General features: G+C 40.6%; 3 protein-coding genes across 3 annotated transcripts in view; 1 reads left to right on the top strand and 2 right to left on the bottom strand.

Annotated features, from left to right (window-relative positions):
* DDX58 (DExD/H-box helicase 58) overlaps window positions 1-2,853 on the bottom strand; it is a 43,022-nt gene extending 40,169 nt beyond the window's left edge. Inside the window, exon 1 of the mRNA XM_045562995.1 lies at window positions 2,684-2,853. Coding sequence (XP_045418951.1) covers window positions 2,684-2,789 — 106 coding nt within the window. The 5' untranslated portion in view covers window positions 2,790-2,853. The remainder of the gene's footprint in view (window positions 1-2,683) is intronic.
* Window positions 2,854-10,323: 7,470 nt separating this feature from the next.
* Window positions 10,324-20,729, bottom strand: TOPORS (TOP1 binding arginine/serine rich protein, E3 ubiquitin ligase). The gene is made up of 3 exons (XM_045562993.1): window positions 20,405-20,729; window positions 18,717-18,911; window positions 10,324-13,845 (listed from the first exon to the last, which is right to left on the bottom strand). Exons 1-3 carry the CDS (start codon window positions 20,405-20,407, stop codon window positions 10,927-10,929), a joined length of 3,117 nt encoding a protein of 1,038 aa, XP_045418949.1. The 5' UTR covers window positions 20,408-20,729; the 3' UTR covers window positions 10,324-10,926.
* Window positions 20,265-21,023, top strand: SMIM27 (small integral membrane protein 27). The gene is made up of 2 exons (XM_045562994.1): window positions 20,265-20,450; window positions 20,807-21,023. Exons 1-2 carry the CDS (start codon window positions 20,406-20,408, stop codon window positions 20,927-20,929), a joined length of 168 nt encoding a protein of 55 aa, XP_045418950.1. The 5' UTR covers window positions 20,265-20,405; the 3' UTR covers window positions 20,930-21,023.
* Window positions 21,024-21,780: the final 757 nt, after the last annotated feature.

The raw sequence follows: 21,780 nt of genomic DNA, 5'->3' as shown, positions 1-21,780 counted from the left end.
TGCCGGCATTCCCTAGCTTGTGACTGTACTCCCTCCAATCTGCCTGTCTCCATATTCCCTTCTCCTGTTTCTTTGGCTTGTGACCACATCACTCCAATCTGCCTGTCTTCACATGGCTATCTTTTTATAGGGACACCTTACATTGACTTAAGGGCCCACCCAACTCCAGTATGACCTCATAACTAATTATTTTAATACTTCTGTAAAGACACTTTCTCTGAATAAATCATCCTTTTTTTTTTTGAGACAGAGTCTTGCTCTGTCACCTGGGCTAGAGTGTGGTGATGTCAGCCTAGCTCACAGCAACCTCAAACTCCTGGGCTCAAGCGATTCTCCTGCCTCAGCCACCCGAATAGCCGGGACTATAGGCGTGCACCGCCACACCCGGCTAATTTTTCCATTTTTAGTAGAGACAGGGTTGTCACTCTTGCCCAGGCTGGTCTCAAACTCCTGAGCTCAAGCGATCCTCCCCCTCGGCCTTCCAGAGTGCTAGGATTACAAGCATGAACCACCACACCCAGCCAATAAATCACATTCTAAGGTACTGGGGATTAGGACTTCAACATAGCCTTTTGGAGGGACAAAATTCAACCCATAATAGTAACCCATCTTGTCACCTATCCTAGTTTCCCTGGGCCCAGAACCCTACCCAATTCCTTTGAGTCAGTTCATTCTGTTCTAAACCCAGTCCTACAGCTATACCTTTGCTCCCAGGCCTGCTGCTTGGTCTTCCCCTTGATGTGCTGCCAGCCATTACTGATACTACACGTGGAGGTCAAGCTTTACCTGATTACCCGAGCCACAGCTGAGGACTTCCCAGATAAACTGCCTTGCTGGGCAGTTTACTTTTTTTTTTTTGAGACAGGGTCTCACTCTGGTACCCAGGCTAGAGTACAGTGGCACCACGATAACTCACTGCAACCTCAAACTCCTGGACTCAAGCCCCCTGAGTACTTGAGATTTTGAGATTACAGGCACATACCACCACACCCAGATAATTTCTTTATTTTTTGTAGAGACAGGGTCTTACTATGTTGCTCAGGCTGGTCTTGAACTCTTGGCCTCAAGCAATCCTCCCGCCTCAGCCTCCCAAAGTGATAGGGTTACAGGCATGAATCACCCATAGAAAATGCTCCCATGGGTGGCCCCAAAGGTCTGTGATGCCAAAGTCAAGCGAAAGTTTTTATGATTCCTCTTGACTTCTGCCTCTCCACACTGCCACCACTCTAACAGTCTCTGGATTCTTGTAACACTGGTTTATCTTGGACCACAGACCTTTGTACATAAGGAGCCCTCTACCTGCAATTTCTTGTCTTCTTCCAGCTAATTCTCTCTCGTACTTTAGACCTCAGTTCAAATGCCAAATGCCTGGGAAGCTTTGCTTGTGCTCTTTGACCAGGTACCCTTCTCCCAAGTATGTGCTCCCACAGCACCCTATAGCCTTCCATCAGAGCACTACTGCGCTGCTTATTTACTGTCTATTTAGCTACCTGCCCTTCACAGAGGAGCTCTAATTGCTAATTAGGGCAGGACCATTTCTATTGTGCTCACCGGTGATTCTTCAGCTCCCAACATAATGCTCCCTATTAGATAACAGGTGCTTAGTAAATTATCTCCAACACTAATGCCTGACACATGAGTTGCTTCTTTTATTCAATCAAGGTTTATTAAATCAATATGTAAGTACACGGGAAAATGAGATTCACACCAGTTTGCTAGTGTTACATCCAAGTATTAATATTTCTAAAAGACATGTCCTGTGTCTACTCTGGTCATTAGGATGCTATTATAGCACTTTCCTCTGGACACACCTAGAAAGTGAAGGTCCACTTTTGTTGGTGGTATTCTTTCACTCTTCACTCCACAACTTTTGGTTTGGTTTGGTTTTGCAGAGCAATTAGCACCAATTACCTGACTGTTTTAATGCAATTTCCAAAAGCTGCGGGTAACATCGGCAAAGACATTTAGGCTCTTGGAGACTGAAAAGGAACTGCTGGACCCCCTCTCTCATCCTGCCCCCTTGTAAGTGCCACCTCCCTTCCTCCTCTTTTCCAGAAGCTTCTGCTCCTCTCCAGCACAAGCAAGTCAGTACAATTCACAAATGCTCCTTATCTACGATCACCTGTCTCAAAAGCCTGGTGGAAACACCTGTACTAAAGCCTAAAGCTATTTGGTCTTGGGAATGTCTTGCTTCTCTCAAGCTTCTGGTTATTTTGAAGTGCAAGTAAGACCTGGCAGAGAAAGCATTAACTTCCTTTGAGCTCCGACAGCATTTTGTACGAGGTATTGTAATCATTTGCAAACATCTGTCCTTGCCTGCCCCCTCCCCAAAACCTTGGGCTGTAAAGTATATTAAGGAAAGACCTGCATGGTATTCTCAATCTCTGATGCCAGTACTAAGCCGAGCACAAAGCAGACTTAGTATTAGTGGAAATAAAACAGTTTCTCCCCCCGGCTTTGAACCTAAATAGAAGTGCACCCCTAAGCAAGTCACTTCACTTCGCCGGAACTCAGTTTCCCCACCTAGGCCTCTGTGGGCTCCTTAAAAGTCTGGCAATCTCTAGTCTAAAATGCTGTGGGGATCTTGCCCAAACTGGGGGTTCCTAGCAGGTAACCTTTATTGAGTCAAAGGGAAAAACAAGTCCTCTATTGTTTTCTTGCCCCAACGGGGAAAAACACTCACCGTCCCTGAACCAGGGGGCCATGTAGCCCAGGATGTGGGTAGGGTCCAGCGTCTTCCTGACATAGTCCCTGAAGGCGTACAGGTTCCGCCGCTGCTCGGTGGTCATGCTGGCCTCGGCTGCCCGCGGGACCTGCGCGCGGCTCCTCTAGAAGCCCGGGCCGGGCGGGGCGTGGCGAGCTGGGAAACCGCTCGGGGAGGGAAAATCGAAACCGCAACTAGCTGCTGCCGGCCGTGGGGTTACCGGCTCCCTCAGTTTCGTTTCCGCCACGTGGAGCCCGGTGACCCAGAAGGACCGAAGAGGACTCCTGGGAATTGCTTTTATTTTTTCATCTATTTTTTGCTTTGCCTTTTTAGCGGTAAAGTGTAGATACAGTAAAATGCAGACAGTTATGTGCAATTGGATGCGTTTTGAAAAATGTGTACTGGTGTACTTTCCCCACCGCAAAGAGAGCTCGGGTAGATACACACATTGGTCAGCCTTTTTTTTTTTTTTTTTCCTGTAATTTTCATCTTGGTCGCTGTGAAATGGTATATTATTGTGGTTTTAATTTGCCATATAATCAACTGATGTTGGGCACATTTGCATGTGCTTATTGGCCATTCCTATATCTTCTTTCGTGAAGCAGCTACTCTGATCTTTTGCCTGATTTTGGAGTTTATTTTTATTTATTTATTTATGTATGTATGTATGTACAGAGCTTCACTCTGTGTATGTATGTATGTATGTATGTACAGAGCTTCACTCTGTTGCCTGGGCTAGAGGGCCATGGGGTCAGCCTAGCTCATAGCAACCTCAAACTCCTGGGCTCAAGAGATCCTCCTGCCTCAGCCTCCCTAGTATTTGGGACTACAGGCCTGCGCCATCACTCCTGGCTAATTTTTTTCTATTTTTAGTTGTCTTGCTAATTTATTTTTATCTTTAGTAGAGAGGGGTCCTTGCTTTTGCTGAGGCTGGTCTCGAACTCCTGAGCTCAAGCGATGCTTGATCCTCCCACCTTGGCCTCCCAGAGTGCTAGGATTACAGGCATGAGCCACCACACCCAGCCTTGATTTTGGAGGTTTTTGTTGTTATTTTTTAACAGACTTACAGGAATTATTTATTCTACACACAGAATTGTTAAATATATGTATTTGAAATATCTTCCCCAATCTGTGGCTTACCATTTCATTTTCTTAACAGTGTCTTTTGATGAGCAGAAGTTTATATTAGGGAAATCTAATTTATCAGTTTTTTCTTCTATTTATTGCTTTTCGTGCCCTCTTTAATAAATCTTTGCCTACCTAAAGGTAATGAAAATATTCTGTGTTTTCCTTAGAGTGTTTATATTTTTAGTATTTACTTTTAGGTCTATGACTGTCTCTAATTTTGTTGTGCTGTGAAATAGGGGCCCAGGTTCACTTTTTCCCATACTTCTAATTGTTCCAGAACCACTTGAAAACTTTTCCTTTCCCCATTGACTAGCCTTGGGACCTATGGGGGGAAAAAAAATCAATTGTCTGTGTGTAGTATTTTTGACTCTTATTGTTTCTATTTTCTGTTACTTGTGACAATACCACTCTCGGTTCCTTTAGGTTGCAACTAATTCTTGGAAATAAGGTAATATTTAGTCCTCCACATTTGTTCTTTACTATAATGAATGTATTGGCTATTCCAGCTTCTTTGCATTTCCATATGAAATAATCAACTTGTCAATTCCCCTCCCCCAAAAAACCTATTGGAATTGCATTGAACCTACAGAAGAACTTGGGGAGAAATGACATCTTAATATTGAGTGTTCCAATCCATAAAAGTGGTATGTCTTTCCATTTACTTAGGTCTTTAATTTCTCTCAGAAATATAAGTTTTTGTTTTTTTAATTTTAGAGACAAGCTCTATGTTGCCAAGGCTGGAATGCAGTGGCTATTCACAGGTGCAGTTATAATGCACTATAGTTTTGAACCCTTGGGCTCAAGCTACCCTCCCATCTCAGCCTCCCAAATGGCTGGAACTGCAGGCATGTGCCATGCACCTGGCTATTCTTTAACTATTTTATGTTCTTTGATGCTACTGTAAAGGAATTTTTTAAAATTCCATTTTCAAATTGTTTGTTGCTACCATATAGAAATGCAAGTGATTTTTGTCAACCTTGTATCATGCAACATTGCTAAATTCATTGATTCTAGTAATTGTTCTGTAAATTCCTTAAAATTTCCTAGGTAAATAATCATGTCAATTGGGAATACATAGTTTTACTTTTACTTCCTCTCCAATCTTTATGCTTTTTATTATATTTTGTTTTCTTATTGCACCTCCTAGAGTCTCCAATAGAAAGATGAATAAAACTGGTGAGAGTTGACACCCTTATTACCAATCTCAGTGGGAAAATGATCAATGCGTCACTTTAATTATGATGTTAGCTGTAAGGCTTTTTTTTAGATGCCCTTTATCAGATTGATGGAAGTTCTCTTTTATTCCTGGTTTGTTGAGAGTTTTTATCACACATGGGTGTTGAATTGTTCAATTTCCTGCATCTATTGAAGTGATAGTATCTTCTTTTTATTTTCTTTTTCCTGGCCAATAAAGATTTTGGTAAAAGGTGATTGTATATTCTGTACCAAATTTCACTGATTAAATTTTGAATGTTAACCCAATTCTAACATTCCTGGGAATGTGATTCCAGTAAGTAGTAAATGCAGTGAAGAGAAATAAAGCAGGTTAAGGGAATAAGGAGTAAAGGGGACTGCTAGGTGAGTTCAGCAGGGAAGACCTAAATGAATCAGGAAGCAGGTCTTTTGAGTGAAGGGCATTGTACTCACATGGAACAGAAGGTACAGGGGCCCAAATGCAGAAATAAATTGGTCCTGCAAAAGGAAAGCAGGCAGGGTTGCTAGAGTGGAGTGGGTTGGGGAAAGAGAGAGAGGTGGCCAAGGCAGTTCACATAAGACCCCATAGACCACAATGACTTTGGTTTTAATCTTCAATATGATGGGAAACTGCCACAGGATTTTGAGAGGGCATAACATGATATGACTCCTGTTTTTAAAGGATCACTGTGGTAATTGGAGGAAAACAAGCTGCAGGTAGGGGACAAGGGTGGAAAGAGTGACTAGATAAGAGGCACAGCACTAGTCCAACTGGAAGTGGTGAATTGGCAGGATATATGATCCTAAAACCCCACTCAGTTTGCTGAAGAGTTAGATGTATGATATGTGAGAGAGGAACCAAGAAGAGCTCCAATTTGTTTAGCCTGAGCGGCTCTGGGAGGGGTGGTGCCATCTCTTAACATGGGAACATTGGAGGAGAGGCAGACTTGGAGGAGGAAATCAAGAACATGCATGCTTGCTGATGAGAATGATCCACAGGCAGTGCTTCTCAAACATTAACATGCATGTGAATCACCCACAGGTCTTGTGTTAGTGCAGATCCTGATCCAGGAAGGTCTCAGACCCTATGTTTCTAACAAGCTCCCAGGTGAGGCTGATGCTGCTGGTCAACAGACCTCACTAAGTAGGAGGTCACTAAAAATCAAGAGATTAGGGAAAAAGAGGATAACTGAAAAATAAAAATTCCTATTAAAGAGAGAGGAAGTGAAATCCAGAGCACATATGGAGGGATTAGCCTAGAACAGTTCTCAAATTGGTCTGCAGCATCAGAACTACCTGGAAACTTGTTAGAAAAGCAAATTCTTGGCATCCCAGATCTTCTGAATCAGAAACCCTCAGGGTGGAACCCAACAATCTATATTTCAACAAACCCCTCGGATGATTTTGGTGCATGCTAGAGCTTGAGAACCAGAGACCAGAGAGTAATGGGACTTCATTCACCATGTGGAGAAGAGATGGATGCTGTAGTAAATTATGAACATTATAATTCTTTTCCCAATGCTTACACCTTTTACAATGTAACTTTGCAACTCCTCCCACAACAGTGGAGTCTGATTTCCCTGCCCTTGAATCTGGGCTGGACTAAGGACTTTGCTATAGGCAATAGAATATAGCAGTGAGGGTGTCTCAATTCTGAGCCTAGGTTTCAAGAGACCTTGTATACTTCTCCTTATCTCTCGGATCTCTGAAAATACCAAGAAAAGCAGCTCAGGCTAATGCACTGGGAGATGAGAAACAACATAAAGAGTGCAGCAATCCCAGCTGAGGCCATCTTAGAGCAGCAGACCCACTAGTTGACTGAAGACACATGACAGTGACAGTCAGGACCAATGAAGCAGACAGTGTCTCTAATAACTAATATGACAGAGGTATTCTGTTTGGTAAGCAGGCAGGATTTGTTTGTCTGAGCCTGGTGCTGCAGAACTGCCCAATCAGTCTCTATACTTGTAAATGGGTGGTACAAAGAAGAGGGGGAGGGTTGAGGAGGTAAAGGTATAAAAGACCCATTATACCAAATACAGTGAGCAATACTAGAGAAACTTGCCCACTACTGTTGTATATCATATGAAAGTGAGGCTGGTTGACTGTGTTTTTACAGTGACAATTTCCTTCAGGAACACTTAGCAAGATGCATGTAGGCATAACTTTAATGTTGGGTTCATCCAGATTGAGGTCGTGCCAGGTAAAGTGTTAGCAAACTACAGCTTGCACACCACATCTGGTGCATGACTTTCCTGCAGGCCACAAGCTAAAAATTAACATTTAAAAAGTGCTGTAGAAAAAAACCAAAGAATATACAACACAGACTGCACACAGCCCACAAAGTCTAAAATATTTACTTTCTGGTCCTTTAGAGGGAAAGTTTGCCAACACCTAAACTAGGTAAATAGGAAAGAAGGGGAAGAGAGTTGGAAGGTCTTGCAAAAAGAGTCATTTAAACATTGTCCAGGAAATCATAGCTGGACATGAAGGGAAGTGAAGAAGGGTGATTGCCAGAGTGAGGTCAAAAGATTTTACTTCCTAGTTCTATGTTCTAAAAATTTTATTAGATATCCCTGCAGGTAGCCTAACCTGCTCAACCCAGAGCAACAGTTCCTAATATAATGATTACATGAAGGAATAGTGAGCAAGCATGAAAGGCTGTTACATTTCCTGAGGCTAAAAAAAAAAAATGCCATGGACAATGAATTCAGATGAACAAGTTAAAATATACATTAGGCTAAAAGCTTATATAGATAGTGGAGCTTCTTGAAAGCAGAAAGCTAGTCTAAGCCAATTTCTAAAATATCCAGGACCTATTTATTGATTCATCCAGTGTTTTAAGCACCTCTATGTGAAACAGTGAAAGGATATAGCAGTTCACCTACATACATATAGTTGTCACAGAACTTTCAGACTGTTGGGAGGTAAGGCATTTAGTAATCAATTACCAATTGTCACAAACGCTCTGGAGTCTAGGGTTGTTCAAAGAGCAAGTAATTAAGGAGAAATAATAGGGTGGCAGGTGACAGCACACTTTTAACAGAAACCTAGTTTACCCAAGATGGAGCTCAGTTTCCAGCAGAAGAAAAATGTCATGTACGATGGTTTTGATGTAGTAGGGAGTAGGACCTCAATATCCCTTCCAGGAATGAGGTGAGAGAAATGCTGAAGATGGACTAGAGCCTCATTAGGCAGACTTGTAAACCAATTCACATTATTGAATTTTTTGTTTGTCTGCTTTTAATACCCTCAGAAAAATGGGAAGCTACTGAAGGATTTTAAGTAGGGGAATGAAATGAAAACATTTTTAAAAGATCTTTTGAATGCTACATCAAGAATGGATGAGAGAAAAGGAGTGGAATGCAGGCAGACCCATTATGGTAGTATAGGTGAGAGGTCCTGGCTGCCTAGACTGGATGGTATAAACACAATAGAAATACTAGAAAAATATTTAATGACCAGTATTTGGTTGCATAAGGGGATTGAAAAACAAGAATTGGAAATTTGGGGCCTGAACATCCAAGAGGGTGATGGTACCATGTATTGTGTTTTCATTAAATGTTTAACAGAAAACATGATGTGAGGCTAGGCATGGTGGCTCACGCCTGTAATCCTAGCACTCTGAGAGGCCAAGGAGGGAGGATCACTCAAGGTCAGGAGTTCGAGACCAGCCTGAGCAAGAGCGAGACCCCATCTCTACTAAAAACAGAAAGAAATTAGCTGGACAACTAAAAATATATATAGAAAAAATTAGCCAGGCATGGTGGCACATGCCTGTAGTCCCAGCTACTCGGGGGGCTGAGGCAGGATTGCTTCAGCCCAGGAGTTTGAGGTTGCTTGTGAGCTAGGCTGACATCATTGCAGGCAGGGCAACAGAGCGACTCTTGTCTCAAAAAAAAAAAAAAAACATGATGTGAAATACACAATGTGGAATGAAACAGCATACTTTAGTTTTTAATACTTAAGAAAAATATTGTAACCACAAAGTAATTTCGTATGTTCAATGTGTATTTCTTGGTCAATCTATATAGCCTTCCCACAATTTCTCAATGTCTGAGCTTAATAAAAATTGCCAACATCAATTTTAGATTCTTATAATTTTAAACCAATTTTCTACTGTCCTTAGGATAAACAAATTCTAAACATGGCCTACAAAGTTTGTTCCCACACCCTGTCCTTTGGCTAACCCTGCCTTCTTTTTGTTCTTGAAATATACTAGGCTCCCCTTCTGCCTTTGGATTTCTGCATATATTTTCCTTTGCTAACAGCAACTCTACCCCTAGTTAATGTCCACTTGTTTTCCAGATTTCAATTCAACTGTTACTTCCACCTGAGATTAGGCCCCCATTATCTATTTTTTTTTTTCTTCTTGAGACAGAGTCTCACTCTGTTGCCTGGGCTAGAGTGAGTGCTGTGGCATCATCCTAGCTCACAGCAACCTCAAACTCCTGGACTCAAGCAATCCTCCTGCCTCAGCCTCCCAAGTAGCTGGGACTGCAGGCATGCGCCACTATGCCCGGCTAATTTTTTCTATATATATTTTTAGTTGGCCAGATAATTTCTTTCTATTTTTAGTAGAGACGGGGTCTCGCTCTTGCTCAGGCTGGTCTCGAACTCCTGAGCTCAAACAATCCGCCCGCCTTGGCCTCCCAGAGTGCTAGGATTATAGGCGTGAGCCACCGCGCCCGGCCCCATTATCTACTCTAAGGGAATTATAGTTTCTCTTCAGAGAATTTATTATTTGTAATATTATTATTTATATAGATATTATCTGTCTTAAGTAGTCTGTAAGCCCCATGACAGCAGAGAGCATATCTGCTTTGCTCTATCACTAAAACCTAGTGCAGAACCTGCCACTGAATGAATGAATGTGGTAGGCAAGGCAAACTGAAGGCTGAATTTAGATTTAACTCAAGCTCTGCTGTTCACTAGCAATTCTACATCAGCCTAGATGTAATTTTATCATCTCTAAAACAAAATGAAACAAACACAGCCCCACTTAGTACAAAAGAACTACCAATGTAGAAGAAGTATGGCAACAGTATTATTTTGTGTTTTTAGTAAACTAAATGCTACTTGAGAGCATTTTGCTTAAGACAGAAGCAAATAAGATACTCCTCAAAATCAGATTAAATAACTAAAATAATCATGAAAACTGTGAAGTATCTGTAAATGCAGATGACCTGAAATTTAGTATTTATAACAAAATTATACCCTTAGCTACTTTCAAGATTTTGGCTCTACTAAAATCTTTTTTTTTTTAAAGCAATGTTGCATAGGAAAATTTCTGATTCTTAAAGTGTTACTGTTTTATTTTGTCTTTTGTTGAATATACATTTGTTTTACTGGCAGTCCAGATAAACAAGTATATAAAGGAAATAGTAAATTTTTCTTTGGGCGGAAGATAAACTGTGCAGATTAAAATGCCTCAATTTAACCTGAAGAAATGGTTTTGAATCATACAAATTTCTAAGAAGAAAAATAAAGACTGTCCAAAGGGATTCTCCTAGCTTGTAACACATTTCCAGAATAACTCTCAAAAAAAAAAATTCAAAAATACTCATTACCTTAAAAATATGTCAATACCATATGGCTTTATGAAATAACTTCTAAAATTTATATTTTTTTATTTAAAAAGGATCCCAAGTTTTAAATAAACTGCTAGAATATCATTTTCTTCACTTAAAAGTGCGTATCTCTGCGGGTGGGACATACATACTTTTTGAACAAATAATGATTTTTACAAAGTAACACACACACACAAAAAATCACTTAAAGGGGAAAAGAGTTTTCACCAAAAGTCATCTTTAAATACACTGAAATAGATGACACTGTTCCTTTTTTTCCTTTGTATACCAACAGAATTCTCAACGAGTTGCTTTGGCAGTTTTAAGACATCAGTCTCTACCAAGAGACACTGACATTAATGATGTCCGTGGAGATGGCAATTGCCTTGATGGCTCAGTTTGAATAGAGACAACATTACTGGCCTGGTTCTCCAAATCAGAGGCAAAGGTGCTCTCTTTTCTTACATCAAGAGTTTGTTCAACTGAAGCTGCTGGGGGTGGAATATTATCTACAGTTTTGTTGGCATTATTCAAGTTGTTAGTAAGTGTGGTAACATCACACTCCTTGTCCAGGACACCAAATTCATCTTCTATTGTAACTACATCTTTAGTTTCAAATGGTTCTAAGGAAGGAGCCAAAAACTCATTTTGTAGAGGGTCTTGAGGCCCGTTATTGTCACATTCTGCATCTTTTACTTCAGAATCCTTATCACTATCACTGTCGATGGTAATTACAACTGGAGAACGCGAAGTATTCTCTCCATGGTGTTTCTTATGCTTCTTCTTGTGTTTCTTCTTTTTCTTTTTATGATGTTTGGTTGTATCAGTAGCTTTTCCTTCATAAACTATCTCTACACTCAGGCTCCGGGCCCTTTTTCTCCTCTTGTGTTTTGTCTCTCTATCTGAGGATCGGCTGTCTGAAAAGCTGTCACTCTCATTTTTGTAGTTTCCATCGAATTTTGAGGAAGATTTTTGGTAATGACCATCCTTTAGTTTAGAAGCAAATTCATGAGATGGTTGAGCCACTTCATCAGTACCCTCCAAATGCCGTGTTTTGTATTTTCGTTTCCCTCCAGGTTTTTCATTTCTTACCCGCTCAGGCCCTGCAGATGCAGTCCTTGATCTGTTACTAGACAGGCTCCTTGATCTATGCCTTTCATAGTAGTAATATTTCCTTTCGCTATGATTGGTTTTTTTTCTAGCATTTGTTCTTTCAGAAAAGGACTGAATTCTAAATTCTGGACTTGAAGATTGTCTGGAATAATGAGCTCTGGACAGAGTCCTCCTCCTGTAGGATGATTCGTACCCATCCCTGTCCTTGTTTCTACTATAGTAAGTATACTCCCACTTGTATCTGCTTCCATAATTATTTCTTAAATAATAACGCTCTCTATTTCTGCTCCGTGATCTTCTTTTACCATGATCACTACTACGAGACCTTGATCTGCTTGTGCTCTCACTACTTAGAGATAGAGTTTGGCTTCTTCTTGACCAGCTGCTATCTCTGGTTCTTGATCTCTTTTTGCCTCTTCTCCCTCTAGGTCTACTTTCCCTGCTTCTGGATCTTTTGCTTTTCATTCTTTTCTTACCATGATGCTTTCTATGATTCTTATCATACCTACTTCTACTCTGGGAACATGAATCTGAACTTCTTGATCTTCCCCTCTTCCTGTGTCTATAGTTGTATGGAGAATATACCCTGTCTCCTCTCAAAGATGAACTCAGGTCTCTGGGAGATGACAACAATGTAGATCGTTTCTCTTCCTTCTTGGATTTGATTCTTGTACCAGAATCACAATGACCTTTATTTATTTGCTCATCTTTTCCAAGGACAGAGTGTGGAGATGAACATCTACTAACATCACTATCACCAGAACTGTAAGACTGGTCTTGTTCTTGTGTCTTCACTGTCTCCATTTTCTCATAAGTACCTAACTCCTCAGAATCAGAGGACAGTTCAACAAGTTCTGGGGTCCTCTCAGCTAGTGGTTTAACAAACCCAACAATTACACAATTATCTGAAGAAGAATCACTGTCATTATTTAAGTCCTCGTTGGTTTGTACTCCTTGTATCTGAGACGTGGTTCCCCCTGTGACCAGTTCTTCATCTGAACTGTCAGAAGTATTTAAAAGGGAAGACATAGCAACGTGTACCTGCTCTGAGCTTGAGTAAGATGGTCCCGGTGTTTCATCATCCCATGGTGCCTGACTAACAGTGGCTACATTAATATCCAGCTCTTGGGTCTCAGCCTCATCTGGAGATATTGTTATGACTGAAGAATCAGAATGGCTGCCTTCTTCATATGAAGGAGCAGGGCAATCATAATTGGCGTGTTGGTCAAAGGCTGCCATGTTAAAAGGAGATCGAGCAAAACTGATAAACTCATGTATAAAATGTTCAGTTCGATTAAGTAAAAATGGTCTTAAATCAGACACAAATGCCTGGCTCTCCAAATCATAGCGAGTAACATTACTCATGATGATGTGCTGGACGATATTCACTAAAGATCCATGAGCTCCAAAAAGAACTGTAAGTTCACGTTTTAACCAGGGGACTAATCTGTGAAGACAAGCTGGATTTCTACGGAAGAATTCAGCTGAAATATCCCTATAGCGGCCACCATCTTCAATATTTCTAACTCGAGCACCAGCACGATAGAGAGTTCGTCTAAAATTAATAATATCTTGTTCTTGAATTTTCCGCAAAGATCTTTCATCTGCAGTAGTTGGCCTCCTTACTGCAATCTGTCTCATAAACTGAGGAATTTCAACATCTCTAGATCTTGTTGAAATGCCTAACCCTTCAAATAGAACTCCACTATCTGGTGGAGTTGTGGTTCTTCTATTCATGGTACTACTAGGTGAATAAACAGAAGCATTTCGTTCCCTTGTCATAGTTGTACGGTAGCGAAATCGTGGAAGATCAGGGGTGGCAAAAGAACCGTTATAGGAAGGCCTTAAGACATACTCCTTGAAGTCATCTTCTGCCCTCACAGAATGGAAAATAGAATCAAACGGCTGTTTACATAGTGGACATTCAGCTTTGTTTTTTGACCACTCCTGTACACAGCGAAAACAGAACTTATGTAAGCAGCGATCTAAGTAAGACACATTATCAAATCTATCCAAGCATATAGGACACTTAGAATCAGGAGATGCATCAGCTGGTACCGTCTGTTGTAATTTGCTAGTACCAGCTTTAGGTGAAAAGTTGTCCATTTTAAATTCCTTAGCGGCCGATGCCATTATCTGTAAAAGGGAAAGAAATATATTAGTAACCTGATAAAAGAGAAATGACTAAATCATCTGAACAAAAATGCAAATAAAGACCTGGAAACACACTTTGGTGAAAATACTTGAGCAGTTCGTTACTTTTGTAATATAAAGGGGCAGTGTAGCATACTAATGTAGTGCTTAAAGCACAAGCTCTAAAGTCAGACTTCCTGTGATTGAACTGTAGTTCCAACTACTGTTGCTGTGGACCAGTACTATCTCTGTGCTATAATTTGATCTGTAGGTCAATGATAATAGAACCTGCCTTACAGGGTTTATGAAGACGTAAAAAGCCCTTAGAAAAAGTGCCTGGTATATAGTAAGTGCTCAAGTATTACATAACATTCTACCAGTCTTTTTAACTTAAATTTAACTTAATTGAGAAATGTGTGACATATACAAAAAAGTATAAAGAAAACAAAGTACCCATGTATCTACCATTCAAATTTAACAACTAAAATTTTCTCATAGTTATTCCAGACTTTTAAAAACGTCCCGTAACTTCCCCTACTATAGAAGGGGAAGATAACTCTCTAAAAATCAAAAACACCATAGTCCTCAGTTGTTGTTTCTATGTATAGTTTTATACTTTTCAAACACATATGCCCCTAACAATATAAACTACTGATTTATGTGATAATATTGTATATATACTTTTCTAAAAAAGCTTCAGTGAGATACAATTTACATCTCAGAAAGTTCACCTGTTTAAACCAATTATACAGTGAAAGATTTTCTCTAAAAAAAGGACCTTTTAGTGAAAATTAAATAATAAATGTAAAAGCACTCAAGAGCAGTACCTGGCTCATAGTAACTGTTAAGTAAATTTTAGCTGCTATACTGCATTATCATTACTATTATTATTACTACACTAGTATATCCAGTTAATCACCGATTCCTTTCAGCATTCCTAAGAAGCCTTCCTTAACTTTTTTATTTAATCCAACATTCAAGCTACAAAGTATCTTGAAATCCTGTTTTTGGTCCCCTTTCCTATTATCTTTTCCCTCAAGAATCAACTAGGATATTAAAGATTAGTTTTGTTTTATCAGTTTACATTGGCTCACAACTTACAAAATGAATTTGCCACAGCTGAAATACGGTATGCATTGTATTTTGGCCTAGTCTCATAAAACCCCTCTTCAGCTGCATTTTATATTAATCGCTTTGTATACATTAAATATTAGTTTCTTCCTCATGTTCCCCTGGACCTATTAGTTATCTTTCTCCATCTCTATCATAGAAGTTCCACCACTAGTCAACTGATGTCAAGTTAGTCAAATAATAGAATTGTAATTTTCTAAATAGACTCATTGGCCTTAACAAACTGTAAGTAAAACCAATAAACAAAATCCACCAAAAAACCTCTATGATTGTGAAATACAAGTATACCATAATAGGTTTCAAATTAAACTTGTTCATTAGGGCATGCTGGCTTTCTCAGAACCATAACTTAATATAGAATCAATTAATGCTGAACAAATTGTTTCTTCAGGGGTCCAAATATTTCTAGTCTTCTATTTTCTGGACTTGAATTGCAAAAATCACCACTGTCCTGAAATACTTAACAGGTTTAGAAAAATAGAATTATAAATACATAATACTGCTTTTTTGTTAAGATACTTAAACTCTGAAACTTATTACTGTATAAATCTCTCAGCATTTCCCCTTCTAAGGTTTTTTTTTTTTTTTAATCCACCCACTGGGGGAAAAAATAAAAACACAAAAATAAAAACCTTTAGGATCAGAGACACACTAGTGTGCATGTACTAAAATGCAGATGTAGGGAAGAGTGGGGAGAGAACTGAAAGGGTTAGCAGAAGATCTGTACTAAAGAACAGGTTTCACCTAAAACCAGCTCTGGAAACCACAGAAATCCATATTAACTCTAGACTTTAGTTTTCCTCTATATATAATGAAGAAATTATTAGACTTGGAAAAAAGACTGAATTCCAAGTTAAAATTTCTTATCTTCATTTGTTTCTTTGGAATGTAAAATTTGTGTTTATATGAGCATTTCCAGTTCATACAAAAATTATAACCCAGAATAAATTATTAAAGGAAATTATTAGGCAGTATGAAGTTCAAAAAAATAAAATTTCAATGAAGTATTATTTTTTAAAATATGAAACCTTAGTTCTTCCTTGTCTAGTTTTATAAGCCTGTTAACCACTTTGACAGCATCAGGCTAAAGAATCCTCCATAAGCGGAAAAAAAGAACAAATAAATTAGAGTTCTCATATTTCTATACAGGAATCTTTAGCTACAAAGAATAGTATTCATCAAACAATGGCAACACATGGATATCATCAAATAAAGGAATACCTCTTCAAAATCATCACTAACATTGTGTGTCAAAATACAAATGAAGTAAAATAACATATGACCTAGCAATTCCACACCTAGGTATCCACCCAAAAGAAATGTAAATATATCCACACAAAAACTTGTATATAAATATTCACATGCAGCATTAGTCAAAATAGCTCAAAAGCAGATATTCAAACATCCATCAACTGATGAATGAATGGGTTAATAAAATGTGGTTTATCCATACAATGGAATATTTTGGGTAATAAAAAGGAATGAAGTACTGATCCATGCTACAACATGGATGAACCTTTTTATTATGCTAAATGGAAAAAAATCAGACACAAAAGACCACATATCGTATGATACCATTTACATGAAATATCCAGAATAGGCAAATCTATGGGGATTGAAAGTAGAGTGGTGGTTGCTAGGGGCAGTAATGAGGTTTCTTTCTGGGATGATGAAAATGTTCTACAATTACATTATGGTGATGATTGCACAACTCTGTAAATATGCCAAAAACCATTGAATTATATATTTTAAACAGATGAACTTTATGAAAGAATGTAAATTGTATCTTAACAAAGCTATTTAAAAATACAAATCAAGACATAAAAACTGGGATGGATAAAAGACAGATTGGCAGATTTGCAAGAGAGGTTCTGGATTTAGGTAGCAAAAGTGGACCTGATGGTAAACACAGTGCTTCAGGTTCCAGAAGTCTATGTAAAGGTTTCTCTACCCTAGCACTCTAGGAATTAGGACTATAAATTAATTCTCCCATAAAGGAGATGATTAATCTGTTCTTCTGATCCTACTTCTTAAACTGCCTCCCAAATCTTAAAGTTTATCATATCTTTTGAATAAACTGATTAAGTCCAACCTTCCCTTTCCCAAATCTTCAAATCTGCTGGTTTTAAAGATAAGAATCCTTCATGTCACAATTTGGGGGAATTTCAGAAAATCAAGAAGCACGCATATCTAGGAAAAACTGATGGGGGAGATAAAGATGAGGAGGCTGGAATCAAAGGTCACAGACTGGACATTTGAAAAACCGCACAATGATATAAACAAAGTAGGACTGCTCTATAAAATTATATTTTTTATAAAGTCAGACTTCCTATGAAAGTCCTCTTCTATGGCATTCACTGCACATAAAATTCAATCGTCTGATTACATTTAGGGAGTGTTGCTAATCCTAATGCACAGCCAAGATCTAATGCATATCACTTAACTAGCTGTGCGACCTGGAGGAAGTTATTTCTCAGAATCTCAAATTTTTCTCAATTCTAAAATGGGGTAAGTAAAGGTGGTTGGGTAAAGGGATATATTCCATGTAAATCCTCAGCACTGTCCTTGATGCACTGTAAGAACAACACTGTTCTCTTACGTTACAGTGAAAATAAAGTTAATTTTGGTAGTTCATCACCTCTAACTGATTTATAAAGGCCCAACGAATAGTGTATAACTACTAAATTATCATCATACCTAATCATTATACTTAATATATCTAAACAAAGTGGCTAAAAAGAGGTCACAAGTGTATGAACTAGAAAGACACCGCAAGTATTAATCTAGGCCCTACCTCTTATTATCTTGAAGAAATCACTGTACCTTTCTGAAGTTTAATCAACAATTCCAAGAGAGGATACAAAAGTTATAGGATAACTTTGATATCCTATCAAATTTAATTCCAATTCCAGCAATAAAAGAACTGCTTGAGAACCATTCGCCTTTGAAACCACTCGTTCCAGAAAAAGATGATTATTTTCGGCTGGCTCTATAACCGTGAATTTCATGGACTAAAAAAAATAAAACCACCTCACCATTATTAGCATAAATCTGGGTTAGCTGTTTCTTAATTCATCTTAAATCTTGAAAATTCAATATCAAAAAATCTATTTCGTTTTAATTTTAAATTACTATACGCCTCAGCTCAGCACTGCCCCCTTCCGGCCTTCAAATCAGTAGCCCATGTGGAAAGCTGCGTTAACTGGATGGAAGAAAAAGTCACAGGCAGGCAAGCCAGAGTGTGTGACCCAGCCCAGACAACTCCGGCAGTCCGGCTGATAGTCGCCGCTTCCTTTGGTTGAGAACTGCCACCGGCCAGAATCAAAGATAAGCACCATGTGCATTACATAACCACAACAAACTAAAATATTGTTACTCCCATTTTACAGAAAGGTTCAGGGACTTAGGAGACCTAACCAAGGTCACATACCCTGTACTGGCGACGCCACGATTCAGACCCAGAGATTTTTTGTTTTTCCCAGAGACCAAGCTCTGTCCAGTACACAGCTACTCGCGCCCCTCCAATGCGCTTCTTGGAAATAAAACCCTCACCCGCCCACCGGCACAAATCCACAGGTGCGCCTCAGGAGACACCGCCGGGACAGGGCCCGGCCCGCCGAGGCCGGGACCACCGCTCAGGCCGAGACCGCAGCCCCACCGCCCCCGGGCCTCGACCCAGGCGGGAGGGCCGGCCCGCTCAGCCCTTGCGACCCCAGTGCCCCACTGTTCCGGATCTCACTCACCTCGGAAGACGTTGGCGCAGGCCCTGCGGGAGTGCTCGCAGCAAGCTCCCGCCGGCCCAAGAAGGTGGGACGGTGGCGGCAGGATCCGCGAAGGCGTACCCGGCGACTTCTCCGCCTCCCCTCAGAAGCGGGAGTAGACGGGGGCGCTTCACCCTCCTCGCGAGACAGCGAAGACCCCAGCGGCTGCTTCGACCCCTGTGACGTAAAGCGCGCGTCACCAATGGCAGCTTGGGGGCGTGGCAGAGCGAAATCCACCCCACCCCCCCTCCTCCCGGTGCGTCAAAACACAACACCCACCTTCGTAACGCATGCGCCATAAACCGGCGCCACCACTGGGCGCGGGGCCCAGCGCGCTGCGGCTGAGACCGGTCCCCTCCCCCACCGCTCTTTACCCGGAATGGGGGTAACGTGACCCTCAGGGCAGAAATCACTACCATCACCGTTTTATTAATCGCTGGGGGTTACATAGACACTAGCTTAATGCTCGCTCCTAAGTTACCCGGAAAACACAGTAATTAGCTCATTTAAACCTCACCAAACTCTAAAAGTTACTACAATTATCTCTAGTGTATAGACAACGTATCTGTTACAGGGAGCCTCACCTTCGGTTGCATTGCTGGAAGCAACAGAGGGATTCGAAAGGGATCCAAAACCAGAGCCCAAACAGTATCCTACAAAGTCTTCAGAGAGAGAGATCCACTCCATTCTGGGGAGAAGGAGGATGATCTAATAAAACATATTTGGGTCTAGACTTACCCAAACATATGTGGTTTTTCTGTTTTTCCCCTTCCTTCTCCCCGAAATGCAGATTAAAACCCTCAAATAATACATGAAATGCATAGAGAAAGAACGTGAGCCTAAAACCGCCCCTTGCCAGACTCTACCCCTCAGGCCTCAGGTGAGCGCACCAGACATTCTAGAACGGAACGTGGTGCGCCCCTACCAACTGCCACACTCTGGCTCACGGTTTCACACTTGCTGCCGCTCTAAGCACAGAATCCATTGGTACATTATGGCGGGTAACCTGTGCCACGTATTTCTTCTTAGAAGCATCATTTACACCAACAAGCTATTGGGTTCTCAAAAACTATACATTTCTAGAAGAATGACTTAATTAACAAGGATTTCCACAATCATCTGTCACTGTTATAAAAAATGGTGGTATTCCTGTTTATGCCAAAGATGAACATACAAACGTCTAGCTATATGTTACCTAGCTAGACGTTTGCGGGGGGCAAACGATAATTCCTCAACCGTTAGACGCCGGTATAAGGTTTCAAACGTGGATTATTTTTCAAGCTTTTATATATTTCAAATTTTTAAATGCACACGACAGCACGTAATCCTGCATTAATATTGCACTGCAACTAGAAAGAAAGTCAGTGGAGCAGGCACGCCTTTCTCTCTAGGCGGCAAAAGGAAAAAAAAAAACAATTTTTAACGTATTTTCTCCTTCACTTCATCCGCTCCCTAAAAGGCGGGCTAGGCCCCCAAACACGTGACCCTGCCCCCAACTCCGGGCGGAAGAGGACGGCCAGGCCGCCGGGACAGGCTCCCAGAAGCGAGTGGGCGGGCGTGCGCGCCCGGCTGGAAAATGGCTACGGCCGCCCGGTAGCCGCCGCCCAGGAGGGTGCTCTAGGGCCCGCAGCTCCCTCCCGTTTCCCGGACCGCCGCCGCCTCCTCCTTACCATGGAGCCAGTGAGTCGCCGCACCCTGGACTGGATTTATTCAGTGGTAGGTCCCAGGTTTAGCGGGGCTCCGGTGTCGACTGCTTGCTCCCGCAGCCGGAAAGGCCCTGTTTCCTCAGCGCCCAGAAACTCCAAAATCCATTCCTGAATTAAGCATTTCACCCTTTCACCGCGACTCCGCCTCTTCCTGGAGGATACGATCTTCCGCTTCTTACGTAAGGGTTGCTGGGCGTATCCGCCCCTGGAACCTCATGTATTCGAATTGTCACTGCAAATCCCAGTTTAACAATGGTACACGGTAAACCTGACAGGGACGAGGGGAAGTACCAGGCACACTACAGTAATTTTTTTGCTTTTACTTCCCTTTTAGCGTTTTGTGGTTTTTTTGGTTTTTTTTTTCAGTTGCTGCTCGCGATCGTCTTACTCTCTTGGGGATACGTCATCTATGCATCAACAGTCGCTGCAAGACGACTGCTAAGGAAAGAATACCCAGACAAAATCTTTGGAATGAATGAAAATTTGTAACGACTATGGATTTAATTTTCTTTAAATACAGTTCATTTCCTCTTGCTTATCCAACAAATACGTAATTTATAAATAAAATTCAAAGTCAGATTTATTTCTGCGTAATCTTTTATAATAAGCACTAAAATGAAAAGTTTTAAAATACTTAGAGATTTTAGTCTTTTACATTCACATACGACAAAATTAAAAGCAACCCAAATCTAACTGCTTTTGAGTATCAGATCATGGATGGAATGACAAGCTTTTCAATCAAGTTTCCAAGTTACTTCTTTAAAAATGTCTCAGAAAGCCTTTAAAACAAAAGTGTGTGGAACTTCTGTTCTTGTATTTGTTTATTGCAACATTTCACACTGTTGCATACTGTGAGAAAAAAAAAATCTATCATGTGACTAAATACTTTTCTACTGGCTGGGTGGGGTGGCTCACGCCTGTAATCCTAGCGCTCTGGGAGGTGGAGGCCTGTGGATTGTTTGAGCTCAGGAGCTGGAGACCAGGCTGAGAAAGAGCAAGACTCCGTCTCTACTAAAAAAATAGAAAGAAATTAGCTGGACAACTAAAAATATATGCAGAAAAAATTGTCAGGCATGGTGGCGCATGCCTGTAGTCCTAGTTACTTGGGAGGCTGAGGCAGAAGGATGGCTTGAGCCCAGGAGTTTGAGGTTGCTGTGAGCTAGGCTGATGCCACGGCACTCTACCCTAGGCAACAGAGTGAGACTCTGTCCCAAAAATAAAAAATAAAATAAATAAATAAATACTTTTCCACATCCTGTTTTCAAAGTCAAGAATGGCCAGAAAAAGTAGGTGGTCTCTCATATCACATGTTTGGCATGTCCAGTTTTTATTTATTGTTA

This window comes from Lemur catta, chromosome 10 (assembly GCF_020740605.2).
Source record: "Lemur catta isolate mLemCat1 chromosome 10, mLemCat1.pri, whole genome shotgun sequence".
Lineage (NCBI taxonomy): Eukaryota > Metazoa > Chordata > Mammalia > Primates > Lemuridae > Lemur > Lemur catta.
This window is presented reverse-complemented; position numbering and strand designations above follow the sequence as displayed.

What these genes read in the sequence shown, in the direction of transcription:
- SMIM27 (XM_045562994.1), top strand. Translation starts at nt 20,406, where the DNA reads ATGGAGCCAGTGAGTCGCCGCACCCTGGACTGGATTTATTCAGTG. An exon ending in TGGACTGGATTTATTCAGTG is followed by an intron (nt 20,451 to 20,806) that starts GTAGGTCCCAGG and finishes TTTTTTTTTCAG; the next exon opens with TTGCTGCTCGCGATCGTCTT.
- TOPORS (XM_045562993.1), bottom strand. An exon ending in CTGCGCCAACGTCTTCCGAG is followed by an intron (nt 13,846 to 18,716) that starts GTGAGTGAGATC and finishes TCCCTTTTACAG; the next exon opens with ATAATGGCATCGGCCGCTAA.